Below are 24,712 nucleotides of genomic sequence, written 5' to 3'. Positions count from 1 at the left end.
TTCCCCCTCCGTAGAAGGGGAAGTGAGCTCTAAGGAGGAAATGCTAAAATTTTGTGTCGACATGCTGGGTAATTTCATAAAAATAAAAAAGAAGATGAACAGGTCCAAACACAAAGAAAGAAGAAGACACAGTGTCAAGAAAAGAGAAAGGGGAAGGACTCACCGGAGGAAGAAGCGGAGGATTGAGTAAAGAGAACGTCGGCGATGGGGGAGCACCGCGCAATGACGACGGCCGGAGTTAGCAAGGTTCACCGGAGAGCAAAGAAGAGAGGGAAAGCTGCGATGAAAAAGTTTTCAGAGCAAAGGTTTTCAGAAAAGTGAAAAGTGAAAGGTAAAAATGGTATTTATAGAAGAAAAAGGAAGAGAGAGAATGAGTGGGAAAGACTGCGAAGGATCGTGGGATCGTGGGTTTGAAATTTGAAAAGGTATGAAACGAAAAGACGTAACTCCTCGAGACGCACAACTGCATTTATGGCAAATGATAGCAAAATCCCGGAAAAGAAGAATACGTGCGTCAGTTGAAAAGACGTGTTTGACAGGTGTGATAACGGCGAGATGTCGACAAAGATAAAGAATGGCGACATATAAAGGAGCATGAAAATGGCGAGAATTCATAAGCAAGAATGTGACGACAGACCCATGACTACAAAGAATGACGATACACTATAAAGACGTCTCGACTCAAGGAACCTAAGTCTCATGTCTTGGGGGGGCATGTGGACTGGGCGGGACACCTACACAAGTGAAAGAACGGCGACACAATTATCAGAAGAACGAAGTAAATGATAAAGGTAGGCGACGAATCAACGTATAAAGACATTTCGACTCAACTTACTTAAGCCTCATGTCTTGGGGGCATGTGGACTGGGCGGGATATAAGTATCCCTTATTCCCGCCCAAATCAAGCATTTAGATGAACGAAAGCAGCCATGGCGGGATTATGGAACAACGTCGAAGCCCGCCCGTCTTCTGGATGGGTCCACGCGCCAGCTGGAAGATTCCTTTAGTTTTGTCTTATATGTATATAGGCTTGGGCCCCGGTTGTCAGGCCCAAGTACAGTGACAGTCCATGTTATGATCATTCCCTCTATAAAAGGAGAGGTCAACCCCTTGTAAAAAGTACATTTCAAACATTTAATGAGAATATTCCTTTTGTGATATTTTTAGTACTCTGCTAGGGTTTACTTTCTGTCGGTTTCCGACGTCAGAACTCCCTAATACGGAACAATTATATAATTGAGTGCTAAGATACTAAATCTCTATTAAGTTAAAAATTTAAAAGATAAGAAATGTAAGGTGTATATCTATGTGATTGATAAACTATTTGCATATACAATTGTAACAAAACTACTTAATTATATTAAATGGCAATGACTAAGTTGTAAATTTGAAAAAATAATCACAATTAAATTATGGTAAAACAGAGTAAAAGATATTGTACACTTGTATCTTTTGAATGGGTAAAAAAATTGCCTTTTGTGTATTAAAATTTCAAATGTATAAATTTAAAAAGAAAAAGTTGATTTGTACCAAAAAAAGAAAAGAAAAAGTTGATGAGTGTGAATTGGTGAAACTCGCGCGCGACTCACGATCACAAAAAGACAAAAGTACAAATTTCCCTCCAAAAGAAACCCTTTGTTCCCGCCAATCACACATATATAATAACCATGGCGCCAAATCCCACACTTCGAGAGAGCGCTTCAGCAATGGAAGAAACCCTAATCTCCCGAAAACGGAGCAATCCTTCTTCATCACCGCCCGGTGCACTCACCCGCAGTAGATCCCAGCTCTTTGTTCATCGCAACCGCTCCGGCCAGCGCCGCCCTGATTCCGGTCCGAGACAGGGTGGCCTCTACTCCGGTCTCGGTGGCTCTTCTGGAAATGATGAAAAGCGAGAACCACCGGAGGAGGACGACGGCGACACCCTTCTCGTCAAGTATCTTCGGAAGAAAGCGAAGCGTGACGATGATGGCGGAGACCTACCTCGCCTTCTGACAAAGGACTTGCGCGCGCGGCGAGTTTATTCCCCACAATCCAGCGCTCGTGCTTCCTTAGATTTGATCGATTCCGATTGCGCAGATCGGAAAATTGCAGGTTTAGGGTTTGGATCGCCGTCGAGTGAGGAAAAGAGTGGTGTGCATGTTGATGATGTGATGATTGCTGTCAATTCTGATTGCACGGATCGGAAAATTGCTGATTTAGGGTTTGGATCATCAGCAGAAAAAGGTGGTTTGTGTGTGGATGATGCGACGATGAAAGTGACTGTGAGTCCCGATTTGGGGATTTCTTCCCAGGCTCGGGATTTCGACCGGGCAAACACCGATTCCTCAGATCACAAGCAGTTTGAGGAGGGGAATGACGGAGATTGTTCAGGGAAAATTAATGATTTCGATGAAGAAATTGTTGTGACGACTCCACCAGATGCAGAGTTATTGGGTGATTCAAAGGTTGATGGAGATGAAGGGAAAGGGGAAGAGGATCTTCTTGTCAGAGATGCGCCTTTTACTGGAAAAGCAGAAAATTCAGGGGAAGGTTTATCCCGGAAAGATAGCAAGAGAAATGATTCTGTTCTTAAGAGCAAATATGTAAGGACCTTTCATGCTTTCAAGTTTAATTTTCCTTATAATTTATGTCTTGGTTGTGCATTATTTTTCTGGTAGCTGGGTCTACACTTAGTTATAGCACATTATGTAATTGGTTTGGATGAATTATTGTGGTATGGGTTGGGACTCTAGGTTAACATTTTTGTCTACTATGTTTCATTTTGATTATTTGCTATCACATTATAGTTTTCAACTGCTGCCAACCATAGTTTTGATTTGGATCTTTATGCAGGTGCTCGGAGTCAGACCGCGTTTCCAGGGCAAATTGTTCAAGGCCCCGGGTTCGGTCAGTTACAGAAAGCTGTTTCCATATCTTATGGATATTATGGGAGATGGTTCTGGTAATTGTTTTTCTTAATTGTATTAGATGATACTTTTGTTAGAGGCGTGTGGCGGAACTAACTGGCCTGATAATTTTGTAGGTACCAAAAAATTGGGTCACTGTGATAAAGATGAGAAGGGTATGGGTGGACAGGATTTCCAGCTTCCTTTGTCATCTCAAAGTGAAAAACCTTCTGAACCTGAACTGAAGTCTGAAAGTTTCACAATGCGTGAGACTAATGGCTCAAAATTGTCATCTTCCCAGAACTTACTTGAATCACCAATGGAATTAAATGAGAGAGAAGTATCCGGTGAGTGTTTATCCGTGCCATCTGGTGATGATAAATGCTTCAATGAATCAAAGTGTGATCCAGCTGCAGATTCCGATGGTGTTAAAGTTGTTGGGAATGCTTTGCACAATGATGACTTTATGCAATGTTCTATCCACAAGAACAACCTTGATTACGCCAAGGTTACTAATGACAGTGGTTGTACATCAGTGCAACTTGGTGTTTTGAATGATGACTTTATACTGACAACTCCTCCTGATGCTAAGATATATGATAATTCAGCGGTCAATGTGGATCGATCAAAGAGTGTGCCCCAGGATATGAAGCGTCTCAAACCTATGGACTTGAGAACAAACACTCAGGAAAGTTTTAGTAAAGGGGTTTGTCTGAAAGCTGATTCAAGAAAAGATTCTCTTCTCAAGAGTAAATCTGTAAGAATCTGTCACTTTTTCAAATCATGGATTTCTATGAATTATGAGTCGAGACATTTTGTTATTGATCTTTACTATTTTAATTATGCCACATTCCAATTAGGTCAAAACCTTAGTCTTCAAAAGTTTTGTTTGAGGACATTGTTTATTGAGTTTAACTTTTACTGTAGTAGCTATTGAGTATTGAGCTTTCTAATATACCATTTGACTGGTTTTTTGGTCCTAATGACAACATGATTTTACAGTAGCAGCAGTTTAGATCTGACCTATGATGTATTTTCAGGTGCGAAGACCACATTTGCCTGGGAAACTTTTCAAAACTCTTGGTTCAGTCTCTAAAAGGTTTCTTCCATTTTTAATGGAACTAGCCAAAGATGACCCTGGTAACCATTTTAAATTTATAACCATTTTTATAATGTAAATTACAGCAGATATATGTTGGATATGGATAATGAAGGAGCTCTTGATTTTACAGGTATATCCAAATTTGGTCACGGGACTCCTAAAAAAGATGAGGCGGATATGCATGGGAAGAGATTCGAACTTACTTTATCTTCTCAACCTGAAGAAGCTTCTATAGATGGACATAAGATAGAGAAAGGTCCCATACATGGAACAGTTGAGTCTAATGCTTTGGGAAACATTTTATTTAATTCTGCTAATGAGTTATCTAATGGTAACCTACCAAAGTTAACATCTTCCCAAGACTTGCCTGAATTGCCAATGCAATCGGATGTTAAAGAAGTGGTTCAGGAGTGTTTATCTGCACCCTCTGTTGAAGAACCTATTGAGAAAGCTGTGGTTGGTTCTAAAGATGAATGCTCGAGGGAACCAAATTTTGATCTGTGTTCAGCTATAGTTGATTTTCACTCTACTAAAATTGTTGCAAATGATGGGCACGATGTTGACATCAAGCATATGCAGAATAGCATATCCAGTCTGCAAGAGAGGGGGCCATCACCCAAAGATCAAAGTATGCTTTATGTTAACGTTGGTGTCTCCAATCAAACACTTGAGCATCATTCAAGTGAAGTAAAAGGATTCAGTGTCAATAATGGTGAAGTAAAGCAGCTTCTGAATATGGAGAAGCGTAAATATGTTAGCAGATATCCTTCGGAAGGTCAGAGTTCGAGTCAGTTGGATACTGATATGCAAGATTTGGAGGAGAATGAAAGAAGCAATGGTGCAATCAGAAAAAGTGATGATGCTGTGGTTTTGAATCATGTTGGTGTTTCAAATGAAGTTCCAAGACCACCTCCAGAGAATATTATCTCTAAAACACAAGACATGGCTGCACATGGTGGAAACAAAGAAGGAAGTGTTCAGAAAGGCATAGCTTATGGTTCTAAAGGAAATAATGGCAGGAAAGGTTGTTATGCATATGAAATTGAGAATGCATCTGAATCCAAGATCACACCGGTGAGGACCGGAATTTTTTCTCTCTCCATATATATATTTACTTTTTCCTTAAGACTTGCATGGACAAAATTATGATTCTATATTCCCTTTTCTCTCGATCAGATATACTTTTTCCCTCTTTGAATATATTTCCTTGAAAAATGATTGATTATCCCATTTCAAAGCAGGTCCTAAATCGCTGTCCACGGATTAAATCGTTGAAACATGCTGGATCTCCCACCTACAAAAGATTGCTTCCACTTCTCTCAAATGCCAAGAAATATAATTCTTGTAAGTGTTGGTTCTTATTCGTTTGGAAGATATCATTCAGCTTTATTTATGTTGCAAGTTTTTTTCTACTGGCCATGGCATCAGCAGTCTAAAACTGAACTTTTCAATACTTCTAGGTGCTTCAGTAAACAGGCATGACCCGAAACATCAGAAGTTTTTGGATCAAACACCACTTCTGCCAATTTCTGATTCAGACTTGCGAGCAACTTCCGGAGGAGATTCTAATGATTCTGTTCCTATGGAACATTTTACAGCCAATTCTGGTACTACGCAGCAAAAAGAGTTGAATGCTTGTGAATTAAATGATGATAGTTCAAGCCCACGATCTCGAAGTCCCGGATTTCAGTCATCGAATAGTAAATGCAAAGTGATGCAAATGTGCGATGAACAGGTTCTATTAAATGGGCTCTGCAAACCAGAGAGCTCCTCTGGTACACCAATTTCTGTTCGCCGAATAGATTCACCAAGCACGCCCTTAAGACCTATAGTTAATGAAGTTATGGCTAGAGAAGAGGCTACATTTGCCTTGTCTGAGTCATTGATTAACTCAAAAGTAAAAGGAAATTGTTCTTTCTCAATATCTCCTGATGACAAAGAGAAGCTATCTGAGGCACATGGATGTTGTCTGAGCTTGTCTCAACTGGAACTTAAAGAGAAACTTGAGGTCCCTGCTGTTGATTTCAAGAAGGGAATTTTAAAAAGAAATCCAAGAGGATGCAGAGGGCTTTGCACATGCTTGAACTGTGCTTCTTTTCGCCTTCATGCTGAAAGAGCATTTGAATATTCTAGAAATCAGTTGCTAGATGCGGAAGAGGTTGCCCAAGACCTTTTAAAGGAACTATCTCATCTAAGAGATATGTTAGGAAGACCAATTGATAGTGTCAATGACAATCCTGGTTTTGATAGAGATCAGGTAAGTGCTACAAAAGATCTTTAGCTCTTTATAATGTTTTGGATAGAGATTGGCATGACTAGTAGATTAACCTTTGCCCTTTTGTTTTTCTTTCCCTGATCACTGACTGGATCACTATTTTTCCTTCTGTGAAATGCCTATTTTGGCTACATTTATCTCCTAGCATTGCTGCTATCCTTTTTCTTTCTTTCTCTCATCAGTGAATTTTACCCCTATTTTAGTATGAAATGGACTTTCCCTTGCATTGACAAATTCACAGAAACTTTGCCTTTTTTCAATTCTTTTCATTCTCATTATTATTTAATTGCTTGTTGTTGGTTCATAAAGTTTTTTAGATTTAACCTGGTTTAATCTCTACTGTAACTTATAATTCAGACATTCTTGGTTCGGTATATGCAAAATAGTGATAGCTTAGCCTAAAATGATTAGGAAAATCCAATCAAACTAAGGCTTTTTATTCACTATATATCGCAGGTGAAAGAAGCCTGTAGGAAAGCGTATGCAGCAGAACAACTTGCCAAAGAGCGCCTTAGCATGATGAAAGATGATCTTAGCATCCATTGCAGAATAACAGTATGTGCACAGCTATAATACCCAAAATTGGTTCCTCCAATTGAACAACTAGCTTATTTCAGTTTGTTTGTACAGAACTTGCAGCGACCAAGGGTTAGATTTGCAGATCATGTCCAAGAAAAAATCATCAAAGGACGCAGATAAATGGCTAACCACACCTTACACCAGCTATCGTCTCAGCATGGAAGTATCTTTCTTGCAGTGAAACAAATATTTGGTTAGTGGTCTTGGAAAACTATGTCCGGCGGAGAGTATGCTGGTGAAAAGAAAATTGAGGGAGAAAGGGCAGAGACATCTTCTCCAAATTTTACTTTTAGTCCTATTTTTGTTTTATTTGTAACTGTAAATACATTTTGCTTGAAGTTGTGCATATTTAAGTTGCGTATTCAAGAAATTGTTGATTAGTAATTGTTTTTCTTACTGGTTGTCATAAGTGCAATTTAAGAAAAAAGAGACTAGGTGGTACATCATATTCATTATCCCAATTTTTCGACTCATTGTTCTGGTTTTATTCCCGTTATCGCAAGCCGTTCAGCTTACTAATTGTATTGACACATCTAACTGATAAGTGTCGCCATGTTTGGGAAGATAATATATAATGTACAAAATGAAACTAGTGCAAATAGAGTCCACCCCTTAGAATTCCATCTCCTTTTTCTCTTACCCATAATGCACAGAATATAGTATACTTTGATTCCTTTTTATGTGCTTAGATTTGCTTAATTCTCTTGCAAACATGATGGGCTTCACTGGGAGGATGAGATACCAACTCCCCATACTGATGAGAAAAGTGGTACAAAGAATTTTATTATTATGCCTCTTAATGTACATTATTGTTTTGAATAAAAAAAGGAAGTAGAAGAACAAGATGAATAGAGCAAGTCATTAAATAATCTTAAAGACAACATATTTTACAAAGACCATTCAAATCCAACTCAAGAAGTGAGTTTTATTTTGATCAGTGCCTAGTTCCTACACTCAGCAGGAATGCCTTGAGGGAATCGCTTGAGATCATTGCAGTAGTTATAGATCATGAAGTATTTCTGAACCCATCTCAGTCTTCTTCTGCCATAAGCATCAAGTGCATTTGTCTGATACTCAGCTCCAGAATTTGGATTTGAAGACCCTGTTGAAATTGAAGTGGCCTTGAAGTTGCGGTAGTATGCTGTGAAGGGTGCTTTGGACCAATCAGTTTTCACCAATCCACCTCTGGTGGCCCAGTCATCAGCACTCCAAAGGCTAGAATAGATTCTCATGGGCTGGTTCTTTGGGAAAGGAACACCAACAGATTCAGCATTCTTGAATACCCTTATTGGCATGTTATCCACCAAGAATCTGCAGTAGTTAACCCAATTGTCTATTAGAAATGAACAAAAACTGAATTTTATATATGCGTAACTTAATAGTAGAGTGAAGCATTAGACTCTCGTATCTGACACGTTAATGATTCGAGTCCCCACTTGAGGGCATCATCCTTTCACCCTAAATTTTCATCCATAAAAAATAATAAAATATATATTTACTTACATGATGTGCTGGCGCTTCCAAATGATTGAGTAAGTGTGGAAGTTTCTTGTGGGGTCAAACCAGAGGTAAAACTGTTGTTCTCTGTTTCCTCTGCCTTGGGTGAAGACGTTTGTGTGAAGAATATAGGGATCACCACTTAGGTTTCCCAAGAACTCAAAATCAATTTCATCATGTGTTGGCCCTTGGGATGACAACTGCACCACACAACATTGATATTATACTATATGTAATTGATATGGGTAACAAAAAGAAAAAGGAGCTTTTCTTTGGGGAATTTACTTCATCCATTTTCTTTTCCCTAATAAATTATGTCACGAGCTTAGGTTTCTAATATTTAAATGCTTTCTAAAAAAAGTTTCTAATATTTAAAAATGTTTTGGACTACTAAGTCAACATTATCTTCATTCCCCTGTCACGCGCAAGTGAATTCCTCTGTTTTAAAAAACACCAAGTTGATTAATGTATACATCAATGTTTTTAAAGCACCATGGAATGAATTAAAAAAAGCAATAGTTGTTGACAAGGAGATATTCTGTAGTCTAACTTGTTGTATGGGTTTGCTCCCACAATATCACTTCTCGTGAATGTACAGTTGAGTTTGACAAATGTTGATGCCTAAAGTGTTAAAGCATGTCAATAATGGTCTTATTTCATGAAGAATCAATTCTAAAGTTACCTAAAACTATAAGACACACAAATTCTGTAGCTTTTCTGTGTTAGCTAGCATGAGCAATAATAGTGACAGATACAATGAATGGGTACATATAGTTTTGTCATAGTAAAAATGAAAAAAAAATTACAAAGTATGAGCATACTGTATGTATACAATATATACTATATATATACCCAAAAGAATAAATTTCACACCACATTGTTTTATTGAAAAATTATTTCTTGTTTCGAAAAAAATAATATTAAGAACAATCATGTTATGAAAATAGTGTGTAAGTTCAAATTTGCAAACACTTTCAAAAATGACACTGAGATCAATATCATAGTAAACCGAAACAACTTTTCTTAATTTTTTTTTGTTAACCATAATTTTGATATCAAAGTGGTTTTCGAATGAGTTTCTGTAATAAGTGTCATTGTGAGAAAAAAAAAAAAGACATACGTAGTAAGCAGTGACAGTGCCAGCAGAGTTGCCAGCAACAAGCTTGAGCTGCATATCAATCCTCCCAAAGAGGTATTCTCTCTTTGATTTGAAGCCAGAGCCAGAGACTTTGTCTAGGGAAAGAGATAGAAGCTGACCACCTTGGAATATCTTAGCACGGTTATCACCCCATGTTAGATCAAAGTCTTGGTGGAAATTTCCAGCACAAGTTGCTACCATAGTGCTAATCACTATTCCCATCAGCATAAACACATAAAAGCCATAACTATGAGTAGAAGAAGCCATTTTGGAAAGAGATTGAGCTTGTTGTGATATGAAGTAATGTGTTTGAAAGAGGTGTATTTATATATACAAGAGTTTGGGTATGGCAGGAGTATGGTGAGGCGCGTGAAGAAGCAATAACTGGGGGCTGGATTGGAAGGACCAAAAGCTGGTGCCAGCTTAGCAAGCTTTAAAAGCTGGAAGCTTTTGTTTGGGTATGCATTGGTTATATTTTGTGGGTTTGTGACTTTGTGCAAAGGATGCTACCCTCAGTATCTACAATTATTAGTAATTGGTATTTGGTGGTTGGATAAAGTTTGATTCCTTTTAAATACTAGTGTGAGGTTTTTTTTTTATATTGAAAAAATAAATTACATCATTTAGAGATTGATTTTTGAATATTTTCATCCTCAACTTATTATTTTTCATGCTCTTATCACTTGAGCTATTATTTGAGAATATGAGATTTAAATTTTGTGTATGAATAAAACTTAGGTCGTGAGAGCTAGTCTCACTTAAATATAAATGTTTCAAATTTGAATTATATTACTTGTGAAGGATACTTTCATCACATAAAAAAGTAGTCTAGATGATATGGGGTAACTTTACCTCACTTTAATGAACCAATTGAATAATTGATAAACCCTTTTATTCTAAATATCATTGGTTTACCTATGATTAGTGTAATTCAACTCAAACATTGTCTAGAATCATTTAGACAACCTTATAAAAGAAGTATGAGCAATGAGTAATGTCTTTTTTTCATCACATTCAACATGTTTGAATACGAGCTTATTAAAATTTATTTACTAGAAAAAAAACATTGAATAAATTTTAATAAGTACTTCTTAGTTTGCATCTAAACCATTCACTATAGGTGTGATAATGAACAACATTCCCAAAAAAATTGGGAAAGTCTTGATGATATTCTGGTGTTTAGATTCAAAAATGCATTGATTTTACATCACACTTCATTTTCTCTTCTATCTCATTTTTCACTCATTTTTTTTTTACTTTTTTTTTTATATCATACCACATATTAATGATATTATATCTCTCACATGTTTTCCATCGTACCTTCCTTCACTCTCTTGCTGTAAATGTGTATAAAGTGAGAATATTAACTTATGTATATAGGGGAGACCCCACTTTTGTATGATTTGGAACAAAAATTCTTCTTATTATTATTTTTTTGAAAAAGAGAAAATTAGATGATGAATGGATGCCAACTGGCTCTGGTATGGGGGAGGAGAATAAAGCCATGAAGGCATTTTAATTACAACTTAAAGGGACCACCAATCATGATTTGTGGATCCAGTAAAATGACGCCATGTGGAAGGGTCATGTACCATTCCACAAGCTAGATTTTCAATTCAAATTTCAATGTCAAAGAATTTTGAAATTTGTGACACATTATTACTATTATTTGATGTTGGGGGTTAAAAATACACAATCACGAGAGTGCAAATGACATGGCATGGTTATCCACTTCCGTGATGCTGATAACTCTGTTTGCTGCTGCTAGTTCTAGTTTGTCTTTTCCAAAGCTGACAGCAAAAACTTTGGATGCGAATGGAGAAACAAACAGAGAAATAAGAAAATTTATTCAAATCAATTAATATGCATTTACTTCTCACGAGTACGGTGCATATAAAATCAATACTTGTATGAAGGATTATTAATGGCAAGATTTACTTGTGCATGATCTAGCTTCCTGCTGCCTGCGCCCCACAATTCTATGTTACCCACTTCCCTAGCCAAGGATAGATTTTCTGATAAATATTGGTCCAAACATTTGAATAAATCAACCTTGGAATGAGGGCATCCATAATGGTACAATTTTTGAAGAGTATGGCAAATTGGCAATGTTTCATTGATCACCTCATCAATGAGACACATTTTACAAGTTAGAATTAATAAGAGCATCATTGGAAAAAAAATCATTAATATAGCTCAAACTTTCATTTGATTCTTATAAAAAGGACCAAGATTTTTCTTCTCTTTTATGCTTATAAATAGGACATGAGGGAGTAGTACTATTACAGGCTGTTTCAACTAGGAAAATTCATATTCTGGTCCTTTCGGCAGGATTGTCCCTTCTATTTAGTTTAAGAGGAAAAAAAAAAGACGAGTAAAAAGAATGATGTGACTTGTGAGGGGAAAATGGATGTCAATACATAAGTTATTTTATGTAAAAGTAAAGAGAGAGAAAATTAATTTTTATATCTAAAGACAGTTTTATTTGACGAACTTAAAAAAAATTTTGGTCGCTTGAAGACATATTTCTGATGGTTTCAAACTCCTGATAAATGGGTAAAACATAAAAAATTAAATAAAGCAAGTGCCCAACTTCTTTTTTCAATTTGGAGAGATTGCAATAAAGTGGTGGACTAACTCGTAATTCAATTTAATTTCTATAAATAATATAGAGATCTGAAATAAAATGAAATGAATAAAATAGGGGCGATAATATCATATAAGATACTCAAATGATCGCTCCTTCTCCCTTATTCTATCAAATAAGGGTGTTATATCTTTTATTTCTTTATCTTTTTTTCTCTTAATATCTTTGCAAACAAAGAGAATATAATTAATGAGTTTGTACCACTTGAACCAAATATATGCATTATTAGTCACTAAAATTTTAGGATATAGAATTACATATGAATAATTGAAAAGTCCATATCAGTGTGAATCATCATTGAAGTGTAGTCTTTCCTCCATCTAATGTTTATTAACCTTCACTAACTGTATATTGGAAGAGAAGCGCAGATTATAGGCTATAGGGGAGTTAGTAAGTGGGAATCAACGTATGGGAAACAGCTTGCAGAATCTCCAACCTTTTTTTATAGCAAAAAGCCACTAAAATGAATGATGCCTTATTTAACAAGTTATTTAATGAGTGTTAGAATGATAGCACTTTAAATGGACCTAATTTTTATGTAAATGCGTATGGTTGGGGAAATTGATTAATGTCCGTCTCTTCTTTCTGTTTTACTTTCTAGTTTCTATCAAGAAGTATGTTTTCTTTAATATAAGAAATAATTAATAATAATACTTATATTTCAAATATAGTGCATACACCCAAATTGAAATGCATCTATTTTCCTATTTTCATATATCACATGAATTATTCTTCTCTTTTTTTTTTCTTATTCTAAACGTCTATTAAAGATTTACGCTATAGAGATATTTGCAAATAATTTTCTTCAAGAAAACAACTAGCATATCAGTACAAATCGATCCATATGAGTGATGCTTTCCGCAATAATGTTATATAACTTTCTTTTTGATAAAGAAACTTTTGTGGGGGTTGATGATTTATAGGATAGATTTGAGAAAGCCAATATATGGAAGTAATGGTATTGCAATTTGAAAGGGACTTGAAAGTTGTAAGAAACAAAAAGACTAACAACAAGATGAATGTGAGTAAGGAATATAATAGACAGTGAAATAGCTCAATGCAACTAAATTGGTTGGTCACGATGATATATTGTCACATATATAAGATAAACTAATTAATCAAAGCTACTAATTCCTCCTGAAGTCACATTTTTCATGAAAAGCAAGGATAGATCGATCATAAAAAATGTGTGATTTCGTCCTCTTATATAGCTCAATGATGAGACCCTCTCTACCAATCTTTTATGGCATATGCTTTTGGTGGAGACTAAAGTAGGTACTATATGGCATCAATTAGTGAGCGGTGACAATGATTAACGAGAATAATTGTGGAATTAAATATCATGGATGTATCATATATACACACACCATGGTCCATAGAGAATATTTAATTGGAAAATAATTATTAAACCCCAAATCAAGGTGTTGTTATATATCCTTCTAACATCGGAAGTTTGTGACGAGTCTTTACCGCTACAAATTACAGAATTATAAAAAAGGTAAAAAAAACTCATTCTAGCTATATTAGGCCGATAGAAATGTGTTTTTGCATTTTTCAAATGATTGTCAAAAATTGTCATAAACCCAAATCTGGATTGTTTCATTGTATGTCCAGCTTTTAATTTGATCCAAATAGAAGGAACATAATTTAATTAGTGACCTTAATATTCTGTTTGAAGAAAGACGCGTCTCATTTTTTAATGCCAATATAATGTCCATAAACCAAAGCAACTACAGATGCAACATTTGAGTTTCTAGTAACCGACTCGACCCGTGATGAAAACTGGTTTGGTTGATGGTTTAATAGGACAGCTAGCAGAGGTTGGGGTGGCAGACACGGTGAGTTGAACGTTTAACATCCAGAATGGGTGGGTTCTATTTTCATAGTTCCATACCAAATGAAACTTCATAACATGTTTGGATTTTTATTTGAAAAAGTCAAAATCTATGGTTTGAACTTTGAACAAAAACATCTGTTATAACTTTTGCTCAAACCATGATTTTATAGCAATGCAAGTAGCTGGTGAACCATAGATTTTATAGCAATGCAAGTAGCTGGTGCTAAGTAGACAAAAATCGGTCTGCATAATATGAACGTTGGAATTGAAATTACGCTTGAAATTAAAAGACATGAATCTAACTTAATTATAGGGTCGGTTAACTCTAGGGTCGATTAACTCTTTTTTTTTTATACATCGGAAAAGGAGGATCGATTTACTCTAATCTAACGTAACTCACCTAGAATGTTGGCAAAAGTGTAAATTCTAAATTAACATCAACTTATACGACTGCCACCAATTAGTGTCGCAATATCTATCAATGCAAAACTAGAATTGTGAGGTCAAACACGCCTTTAAATTGGCCACTCTCAACTAAAGCAAACAATATTACCTACCTAACTTGAAGTTATTATGTTTAGTATCTCTAAATAAGAGGTATTGTTTAGCCTGCACGAGAATGTCAACTTAGGGACCTCAACATGTTTATAAATGATGCAAGTCATCACAGAGTTACATAAGCATATTAAATTTATAACACCTAAATTAGTTATATAAGTTCTTTTATTTTACATACATGCACGTTTAATAATAAACATGATTACATGAATAAACTATTCTCAGTTAAAAGTAAAAAATCATAAAACATGCACATTAAAAAATTGTATAACACAACATAATATTATATAACTAACTTGTCTTGTTACAAATATTACTTTGACACATTCAAATATTTTTCTCCTAGATCCAATAGTTTCATTCTTTTAGCAGCTTTAAGCTTATCAACAATCTTTTTAAGGTTTGAGATCCGATTTGCTAGATCGAATGCAAGGTCTATTGTTTGTCTCTTCTCTTCCCAGCAACATTTTCAATATCTTCCAATAATAATTTTAGATCAATTCTTCAAATACGTTTCACGGTCATTTTTTATATTTCAAACAAGTTTCCAAAGCTTTCAATTAATTGTTTCAAGGTATTCTATATTTTTCCTGTGGTTAGCATTTAGACAACAATAGTCCATTGAAATTTGACAATGTGTTGGTTCGAAAATTATTGTTTATAATCACGCACAAGTTACTATAGATAAGTTCCATGTAACAGTGATCACGTGAAAGACGAAATGAAATAGCAGTGTCTAGGAGAAAGTTAAATGAGACCACAATGTGACAAGAATTCCAGAATTTGCCAACCTTGGCTACAGTTTGCCTTTTTTAAACTTATCTATTGAGAGGTTATCGATTTAGTACTTAATTTCCTAGAAGTTTTTTCACATGAAATAATTTTTATTTGAATTCCAGTTTTTAGTTTTTATTTTCAACTTTAAACACAAAACACTTTATTTCCACTTCATTTTTAATCTAAAAAATTTGTATAGAAAATAGCAAAAATATGTACAAAACTGAAACGAAATAAAATATTATCAAATTTGTAATTAAATATGAAAATATAAATATAAATTCAAAATATGAAAAAAAAAAGTGAAAGTGAAAATTAAAGGCACTCATGCCTTACTTTTTCATTCAAATTCAAATCACATGTATCAAGTGACATGCACATACCGCTTGGCCCCATTACTTCAAAACAAAGTTCAAATAGTTTTGGTTCTTATGTGATTTTGATCCACCAATATTTTGTAGGAAATAATTTTTTTTCTCCAACAAATACTTTTGGATCCGCGGGAAACTCTGAAATCGAACCCTGGACTAAATGCTTGAAGAACCCAATTATCTATCAGTTTATGTTACATCTTGTTGGTTTTGTGTAGGAAATATTTAACCAAATTCATAATTACTAAGTAGTTGCAGCTAAAAAAATGTAAATAAGTAGACTATAAAGTACACTTCTCAAATTGATAAATTAAAAAAGGAATAACAACAAATTTTATTTATTTTTAAACAAAATTTACAATCAAGTGTATAATATTAAACTTAAAAATTATTTCAAATCTCCAACCCATCATAAAACCTATAATATTTTTCTAAAAATTGAAAATTTAAGAATTTTAGGTTATGAAAATTGATAGAACGACTAAATTTGATGAGTTTTTTAATGTAGAAATACTTTTTTTTTTGTTGCAGGGAGGGGCATTGCCCCAACAAACAAAGCGACTACGACATAAAAGCAGTGCCTAAAGAGATCAATGTTAATTAGCTCAAAAAAACTAAGGAGATCAGATCGATTAAACTAAGGAAATTGTTTATTCAAGGGTGTAAGTTGTGAAGGGAAACTTTGGCAAAGAATGCAGAGCTACCTGCAATCTAAATATCTAATCTCGCAAGTTCATATTTAGTGATGGACAATTTTGTGAGATAATCATGTTAGATCTTACCACCACAGTCATTAGCAATCTCACAATTAATTGATGCATCTCCAAGTGGTACCATCCAAAGATATTTCAGTTGGTGCACACGTGCATGAAAATATGCTAGTCTCCACAGTTCACATGCACAGATGAATAGTATTGTAATATTGAGATAGACACAAGAATAGAAATGAATGTTAGGACATGCACGTCAAGACAAAAAATGAACGCAATTCATATGGATCGGGATGAAAGTCCGTTCCCGTTACACTCAACAATTATCCAAAAACAGACTATGAAGTCCATTCTAACCTACTTGATAATGAAAATCAAAGCAGAAAATGAAAATTCAGCAGTTCTCTTCAATAACATTTCATATTGCCATCGGTATTTAAGAGTTTGCAGTCAGAAGTCTGTGTCATGGGTTAAGCTAATACCAGGTGTATAAAAGTGAAATGAGTGATCAATTTCATTTACATATTCCTGAACTATTGCTGGTTGGAGTCAGTTGAAACATCAAATCCAGGAGGTATAAAAACAACATCGTTCCATTTCGATGTTGATTTTTCCTGCAAAATTATGTTATTGTTAGTTTCAAGTTACACAATAGATTGCTTACATATAAAAGGAATAGAATAGAAGAAGGAAAGAAAAACTCCCACAGAAAAGAGAGGGAATAACAACACAACATGTTGAATGAACTTCTGCAGTAACGTCGACACTCACCTTCATTTCCTTTATTAAATCCTCTAGAGCAGTAACCTGAAAAATAAATCATGGGTAAATCCATTGGAAAAACAGGTCACGCATTGAGGGGGCTGTTGTAGTCTATACCTGTATGTCCCCTTGTCTGATAGCAGGATTCAATTTATTTTGCTCACGGGCGGCTCGTTGAAGTGAATTTTCTAAGTCCTCCTGTCAAAAATTTAGAAGGTTAGAAACGAAAAATTTCTCGGCTTCATTTACAACTACCTAAACTTGTGTAACTCAATGGAGGCACTTCAACTGCACCTTTCTGAAGAAAAGTGGACGGTATCTCTTATTCTGGCTCTTCAACATCAGACTTCTGGACTGAAACCCACCAAGAAAATAAATGATGGTAACATAACATGAAGAGATATGAAGTGTAATCACAAATTATGATAAGATTATACGGATAGTCATCCCAAGTAGAACAGTAGATTAAATCAAGTTATTAGTGTCTCTATAAATATAGTATCAACTATCAAGTATTCTTTTTTCATCACACAAACATTATAAACCCATTGAGCATGTAGAACACATTCAGATCCAAGACCTGCAGATATTAAAGGCCAGTGAGATTTTTACACACAAATATGAAAAAGATACCTTACGAGCGAACTTCACACTCGACCACTCAGCATCACTTGTTCACTAATGCTTCACAAGAAAAGACCATGTCAACCCCATAAGTTTTGAAATTTAAGGGGTTTTATTATTATAATCATGAAGTTCTAAGGTACAAGATCATTTTATTTTTCTTTTGAAAATATTTCCTTTCTATTTATACATGTGCTTGTACACATCAGGCATGTCCTTGATCATCCACCCACTTTTGTATAATTGTGCTTCTTTCTATAAACAGATAAGAAGCACAGAAACTCTGCATTCTCTGCTCAAAAGAGCTATCGAGGCTGTCACTACTGAGACAAGGACCAGAACTACAAATATTGTGTTTGTTTTTGTCTTTTTACCTAAAATTTATATAGCATTAACATGTGGCAAAAGCAAACCCCACATATTGGGCAAAGGCTAGGTTGTTATTGTTGCTGTAACATGCTGCAGAACATTTCTTGAACCTCTTATCATCAGATTGCTAGCAACACAGGATAAAGAATACAAATGATATATCCAGATTTAGAAGCTAAGAGAAGAACCTCGAAAACTGGAACACCAGAGAAGTCACTAGAAGGAAGGCCAGATTTTTCCATCTCCTGTAAGGTACAAGCATTAATGATCATTAATGTATACCTCAAATAAAACGTAACAAGTTAAGTAGGTTATGCAGGCATTTTCAAACTTCAAATCAACTACTATTTCAGTATGCAAGACCAATTTCTGAAAATTCCACCAAACTGACGAGTAATGACTAGCACACCATAGCAGTCAAGCTCTGATTCTGGGTATCAGTGAAAACCAATCCAAATTCTCGGGAAATTCTTCCTGGGAAGCTTTCCATCAACAAACTACTTTTGTTCGCAAAGAAAGACTTTCCATTACAAGTTGCACAGAACATAATTTTTTTCAAAAAAAAGGGTCAAATAGAAACTTTTTCCACATTCTCCCATAAGAGAGCATCGTAATCAATCAAAATTTCAAGAATATCATTGGACCTAAAGCATCATAGTCAGAGGTCGACCGTGGTAGGAGGTGGTGGTGGAGGGTTCCAAATGACAACAATGATCGAGGTCACCAATGGCAGCGGTGGTGGAAGGTATTGGGCAGTAGCAGCGATGGAGGGTGCCCACAGTGGTGATGGTGGAGGGTGCTGAGTGATTGATGTGTGAAGTGTGCTCGGTGGCGGAGGCAATGGTGGAGGTTGCCTAAGTAGTGGCGGAAGCAGAGGGTGTTTAATTGGGGTGGTGGAGCCCTACAGCCGTGAGGTTGTTAGGCTTCCATGAAAGTGGAGGAGTCAAGAGGTGGTGGTGGAAGGCTCTTGATGTGGTGGAGGGTGCTGAGCGGTGACGATGATGAGGTGTTGGGCAGTGGCAGCAATGGATGGCACTAGATAGGGGCAGTGGAGGACACCGGGTAGTGATGCGGTGGATAGTTTCGAGTGGCTGTAATGGTGGTGGAGGGTTCCAAGTTGCAATGGTGATGATGCAAGGTAAAGGTGACTATCCTACATGCTTCTAACACAACTACCCTAGCACTCCTTAAGAGAAAGTTTTTACCAATGACATGGATATAATAAGTCACTAGAATAAGCTTACTCATCCTATTGGCTCATCAAACATTGGATTAAAATAGACTAATATAGCTTATCATATCCTATAGTAGTTTGCAAACCATTGTTTAAGACAAAAACCATGTTTGAATACAACCCAACTGAAATTTTGTCAAACATGTAGTAGGTTTGAGGATTGAACTCCTTTTGCAGCCTATAAACAGAGGATTTGGGTTGCTAAACATTTTAGCTAGTTGTAAATCTTTGGTCTGAAAATTCATCAGTGGAAACCCTACAAATTCTACTTAAAAAACCAGAAATGAAGTGACTCACTTGCAGTGCATTCACCACTTGAGAGAACTCAGGTATCAACCTGAAGGCCACACCATCCACCTTCAGCTGAAACACCTACAAAAACATGATGACAAACAAGTTCAATAGCGGCAATTGAAAGATTATACAGAGAATTGATGAATTACAACTGGGGAGTGTGAACTGTGAACTACCTTGTTGAGAGCAACAGGGACGACTTTGGAACCCTGACGAATGTGAGGGTCAATTTCAGTAACCTGGTGGAGGAGCGCTTCGGCGTCGTCTTTGTTGAAGCAGAAGAGGCCGAGATTCTTGCCGGTGGAAGAACCGGAGACCAACAGAAACTCCTCGGCGGCGTTGCTGAGGGCGTAAACGGGTACGCCCTCGAGGCACTGCTCAATTGAAGACTTAGCTGCCGGAACGGGCCCGGTGGTGGTGGCGGAGGTGTTTTGGGATATCCGGGCCCAAGGTAGGTTTGTCCGGAAGGGAGGAGGAGGAGGGTTTGGACGAAGAAGGGTGAGGTTGTGGACGAAGGTGGTGCAGCGGGTTTGAAGGTCCGCGAAGGTTTTGTGGAAATTGTCCAAGTTCATGGTGTCTGTGTCGTCGTTGTGGTGGTGGTGGTGGTGGTGGTGGTTCAGGCGAGTAGCAAGTAGAGACTGCCGATTCTACAGAGAAGAAGGTGAAGTGAGATGGGTAGTGTTATTTTTCTCGTACCGGTCATCGACTTGGTCAGGATACAAGATCAATGAGTCATTGACTGAAGCGGTTTACTCTGTCATTTTTTTTTGATACATCGGAAAACAACCAACAGAAAAAGAAAAGCAAGCTAAGAGACACCAAGAGAGTCCTTCAAGAGAAGGATTTGTAACTCAGAAGGAGGCTCCACCAGCTCCTGAACCTCGGACAACGCAATAGAGGCCCCCCGCTTCGCTAGCCAATCTGCAACCCTGTTCCCTTCTCTGTCAATCCACGCAATATCAATTCTCCAGCTCCAACGCAGCATGGTACGAATCTCACTGAGGATGTGACCATGACTATGCAGACTCACCCAATCTACGCTAGCCAGATTACGAACTAATTCAAGGCAATCTGATTCACAAATCAAACGGCGACACCCCTGCTCCCAAGCGATTTTGAGACCATCCCGAAGGGCCAACATTTCTGCAATAAACGCGTTGCCATTGTCATAGTGAGCCATGAAACCAGTTACCCAGCTCCCTGAACTATCACGTAAAGCTCCACCTGTACCCATCAAACCTTCATCACTCCTGAAACTCCCATCCACATTCATTTTCATGCACTGGTTTGGAGGAGGTTTCCACACAACACTCAACCAAAACGAATCATCATGACTCAACTGGGGCTGCATAAACTTGAGAAAATCATCATGATCATGGGCGATCTTCCGCCACGCTGTATCTATAGTCCACGGAGCTGTATCCATTACCATGTTGCAGCGCCATTTCCAAATGCCCCAAAGACCCGCGAGGAACTTCACGGCATGATCACTACGCGCATGTAAGGTAATCCAATCGGACAAGTTTAAGGTCCAGAAGTTATTCCATCTCCCAGCACCCATTCGGGACCACAATTCCCTAGAGTGAGTGCAGTCCCTGAGGCTATGAATCCCATCCTCTCTGATGTAAGAACACCTAGAACAGGCTTCTGAGTTTGCCAAGTGACAGTGGAATCTTTTCGAATTAACTGGAAGGGCATCATGCAGGCAAAGCCAGACAAAGAACTCACTTTCTCTGGAACTTTGAGCTTCCAAATCCAATCCCAGTTCTGATTCACCCCAAGTCCAAACATCGTGACTCGTGTTCTGAACTGAAGGAGAGACCTCCAAAAACCACTGCTTCATTTCCTCTGGAATCGAAGTAAACAACTTCGAAAAATCCCAAGCATTATTCACTACCAAGTCTCGAAGGTGCAACTGAGTATCAGTAATGTGGACAAAAGGGAGATGCTCACAGAGATTACCATGGCCCGACCAATCGTTGTACCAAATTGAGGAGTTGCCGGTTCCCAGCCGAAATTTGAAACCACCACGGAGCCTGTCTCTAGCCCGAAGGATACCCTTCCAAACAGCTGAAGAACTGGCACGGTGGGGAGCATTAAGGATAGTGTGATCCCGGAGGTACTTATGCTGCATTACTTGCACCCACAACTTATTAGAATTCTTCAAGAGCAGCCACACCGCTTTGCCAAGGAGCGCGGTGTTGTGATCACTCATGTCCTTCATCCCAAGCCCACCATGGGACTTGTCCCGAACCACTGTGGACCAATTAACTAAATGCCATCCACGCTGCCCACTCCCCTTGGACCAGATAAAGCTCCGCATAGCCCTATCGATGTGGTGAATGATGCTCCTAGGAAGCCAAAAGACTTGCATGGTGTAGGTGGGCATTGCAGCGATCACCGACTTCGCAAGACAAGCTCTACCCGCTAGGTTGAGGAGGTTAGTCTTCCAAACCGCCATCTTCCGATTGATATTCTCCAATAAGAAGTTGAACCGGCCTCTAGAGACTCTCCCGCCCGATAGAGGGAATCCAAGATACTTACCCAGATCATTAACGAATGGTATGGGAGCAATACCACGAATATCATCACGGATGCTAGGATGAACCCCCTTGGAGGAAATAGCTTTGGATTTGTCAATATTCACTTTCAACCCAGAACTGGCAAAGAAATCTCTCAAGGTATCTGCTACAAGTTGGACCTGGGTGGTAGATGCCTGACAAAAAAGGAGAACATCGTCAGCAAAAAGGAGATGGGAAACAGGGGGCCATGGGGAGAAACCCTAATAGGCTTCCAAACATTCTCTTCCACCAACTGCTGGATCCGAAGGCTGAATCTCTCCATACACAACACAAAAAGATAAGGGGATAGCGGATCTCCTTGGCGAAGACCCCTCCCAGGACGGAAAGGTTTTACTCTGTCATTGATTGAACCAATGAGTCATTGGCTAAATGTAATATATTATAATTTTTTAATAAGCTTACACTAAAAGATAAATCTATTAATTGAGAAAACCTTACCGATGAGCACTAATTACAGACAACATAGTCTATAAGGTTATGTTTGGATTGACGGAATGGAACGGAGTGGAGTACAATGAAACGAAATAGAGCCAAGCGGAATGGAAAAAAAAAATATTGCATTAGTTAAGTAAAATATGGGTACCATTGCAAACCCTCAAATTAGGTGGTACAAAAATGAGTGGATTGGATGGGATGGGATGGTATCTATCACACCTCTTACCATCCCATTTCACCATTCATTAAAGTACTCAAACAACAAAACATGAAAAGATCTCACCTCATCCCATCTTCTACCACCGATCCCAAAAAAGCCTTACGGTGTGTTTGGAACACAAGAAGGACAGAGGAAAGAATGTGGTGATAGGGAAAAGATTATTAAAAAGTGTGCCTTCTCTGTTTGGTTATAATGTTACTGTGGATGGAAAGATCAAAATCGGTGGGATCCACGCGATAAATCTTTCTCTCCAAATCTGGACGAAAAACTGACAATGGTGATAATTTTAGAGTTTAATGGATGTGCACTGTCGGTGTAAATAAGTTTTACACCGTCATCCAATTATTGTATGTCACGTGGATAAATACTTATATTCTTGATTTATTTTAATTAAATTACAATTATAGTCTGTGATGTAGCAGAAATCAATTGGACTTATGTGTAAAAAAAGTTTACACTGACAGTGTATTTTCACTTTTCTCATAATTTAATTTAAAATGGAAAATATCTCCTTCTCTTTATTTACAACTTTCTATTTGTTATATTTCCATAGCAATAAAATAATTAAATCATGATGCAATTTATAAAAGTAGCTTACAGATATTTAAAATAATAATACAAATATCAAAGTAACATGAGTTATATCATTTATTTTCAATTGGGAATATTTATGTAATTTTGCAAACATACACTTTTCTTTCCTTCCACTTTTTCTTCCTCAATCTCTCAAACCAAACAATTTAAAAAATCATCTCTCTCCTCTTTCCACTCTCTTTTTTTCCTTTCTCTTCCTTCCTTTTCACTTTCTTTCCTCTTACTTTTCCTTCAGCAACCAAACACACCCTTAGTCTTAACCAATAAATTGATTATGAAAATCCTTAATTTTCTTTTATGCAACACGGGAGATTGAAAGTGATTAAACTAAATCACATTTAATTTTTTTTAACTACATTTAAAATTATCTTTGAGAGAAAGGTGTAAATGGAGATTTCATCAATTACTATATGTATGTATGTATGTATGCATGTGTGTGTGTGTATGTATGTATGTATGTATGAAGTGTGATGAGGCTACGATCCCCTTTTGACATCAACTTATTCTCTTTGGCGGTTGCTACTCCAGGACCAGTGGTGGTCTGATGTCTGTGTGGGCGCTACTTTGCTGATTTTTGTTTGTTTCTCCGAACTGTGTTTCTCTTGTTGAGTTCGATGTAATTGCCTCTATAGCCACTTAATTTCTCTTAATATATTTATCCAGTTTTAAAAAATTGAAAACAGTCAGATATAGGAAAGCTAAACAAATGGCAAAATGAAGGATTGGTTTTTCAAAAAATTTGGAATTAAATATTTTTCTCTCTCTTTTTTTGTCTAACGAATATCTCTTTTCTATTTTTTTTCTTCAGTAACACCCGAATTTTTCAGTAACTTACTCCTTTATTTTTTTCAGATAAGTCAATGAATTGTATTTAACCTTAGTACAAGGGGTGTCAAACCCAAATATAAAGAGGAAGAAGAAAAAAAATAAAAAATAAAACTAGAAAGTCAACACCATACAAATAACATGGTCCAAAGCCACCCCTACAACACAACAAACAAATGAAACCAAGGATACATAATCATCCCACCAGCATGACAAATCGCAATAAAAAAGCTTCCCATCAAGACAAAGTTGAGAGATAAATCACTAGATTCGTCTTCCATTCAAACAAAGAATCATAATACTTACTCAATTTAATGTTTTTTCTTTTCCCAAAACAAAGTGTAGTGTATATGTGCCACCGAATAAATTCAATTTAACATTCTAATTCACCGGT

General features: G+C 36.9%; 3 protein-coding genes across 3 annotated transcripts; 1 reads left to right on the top strand and 2 right to left on the bottom strand.

Moving 5' to 3' along the window:
* Positions 1 to 1,657: 1,657 nt before the first annotated feature.
* Positions 1,658 to 7,236, top strand: LOC130712006 (uncharacterized). The gene is made up of 9 exons (XM_057561825.1): positions 1,658 to 2,585; positions 2,836 to 2,944; positions 3,026 to 3,645; positions 3,929 to 4,028; positions 4,121 to 5,064; positions 5,232 to 5,334; positions 5,451 to 6,247; positions 6,722 to 6,820; positions 6,896 to 7,236. The coding sequence occupies exons 1-9, from the start codon at positions 1,668 to 1,670 to the stop codon at positions 6,962 to 6,964; spliced, it is 3,759 nt and encodes a 1,252-aa protein (XP_057417808.1). The 5' UTR covers positions 1,658 to 1,667; the 3' UTR covers positions 6,965 to 7,236.
* Positions 7,237 to 7,599: 363 nt separating this feature from the next.
* LOC130712007 (xyloglucan endotransglucosylase/hydrolase 2) lies at positions 7,600 to 9,885 on the bottom strand. Its single transcript, XM_057561826.1, has 3 exons — positions 9,462 to 9,885; positions 8,348 to 8,541; positions 7,600 to 8,155 (listed from the first exon to the last, which is right to left on the bottom strand). Exons 1-3 carry the CDS (start codon positions 9,744 to 9,746, stop codon positions 7,786 to 7,788), a joined length of 849 nt encoding a protein of 282 aa, XP_057417809.1. The 5' UTR covers positions 9,747 to 9,885; the 3' UTR covers positions 7,600 to 7,785.
* Positions 9,886 to 16,609: 6,724 nt separating this feature from the next.
* Positions 16,610 to 20,424, bottom strand: LOC130712008 (protein TIC 22-like, chloroplastic). The gene is made up of 7 exons (XM_057561827.1): positions 19,839 to 20,424; positions 19,666 to 19,740; positions 18,323 to 18,379; positions 17,436 to 17,495; positions 17,259 to 17,339; positions 17,151 to 17,186; positions 16,610 to 16,993 (listed from the first exon to the last, which is right to left on the bottom strand). Exons 1-7 carry the CDS (start codon positions 20,232 to 20,234, stop codon positions 16,913 to 16,915), a joined length of 786 nt encoding a protein of 261 aa, XP_057417810.1. The 5' UTR covers positions 20,235 to 20,424; the 3' UTR covers positions 16,610 to 16,912.
* Positions 20,425 to 24,712: the final 4,288 nt, after the last annotated feature.

Source organism: Lotus japonicus, chromosome 4 (genome assembly GCF_012489685.1).
Source record: "Lotus japonicus ecotype B-129 chromosome 4, LjGifu_v1.2".
Lineage (NCBI taxonomy): Eukaryota > Viridiplantae > Streptophyta > Magnoliopsida > Fabales > Fabaceae > Lotus > Lotus japonicus.
The sequence above is the reverse complement of the archived record's forward strand: the minus strand, read 5'-3'. Positions and strand labels throughout refer to the sequence as shown.

Excerpts from the sequence above, each read along its gene's own strand:
- LOC130712007 (XM_057561826.1), bottom strand. The coding sequence starts at position 9,746 with ATGGCTTCTTCTACTCATAGTTATGGCTTTTATGTGTTTATGCTGATG. Across the intron at positions 8,542-9,461 it reads GCACTGTCACTGCTTACTAC|TTGTCATCCCAAGGGCCAAC; the intron begins GTATGTCTTTTT and ends TGTGTGGTGCAG. Across the intron at positions 8,156-8,347 it reads TGGAAGCGCCAGCACATCAT|ATTCTTGGTGGATAACATGC; the intron begins GTAAGTAAATAT and ends TAACTACTGCAG.
- LOC130712008 (XM_057561827.1), bottom strand. The coding sequence starts at position 20,234 with ATGAACTTGGACAATTTCCACAAAACCTTCGCGGACCTTCAAACCCGC. Across the intron at positions 18,380-19,665 it reads AAGTGGTGAATGCACTGCAA|GAGATGGAAAAATCTGGCCT; the intron begins GTGAGTCACTTC and ends TGTACCTTACAG. Across the intron at positions 17,187-17,258 it reads TCAGACAAGGGGACATACAG|GTTACTGCTCTAGAGGATTT; the intron begins GTATAGACTACA and ends TTTATTTTTCAG.
- LOC130712006 (XM_057561825.1), top strand. The coding sequence starts at position 1,668 with ATGGCGCCAAATCCCACACTTCGAGAGAGCGCTTCAGCAATGGAAGAA. Across the intron at positions 2,945-3,025 it reads TATTATGGGAGATGGTTCTG|GTACCAAAAAATTGGGTCAC; the intron begins GTAATTGTTTTT and ends ATAATTTTGTAG. Across the intron at positions 6,821-6,895 it reads GCATCCATTGCAGAATAACA|AACTTGCAGCGACCAAGGGT; the intron begins GTATGTGCACAG and ends TTGTTTGTACAG.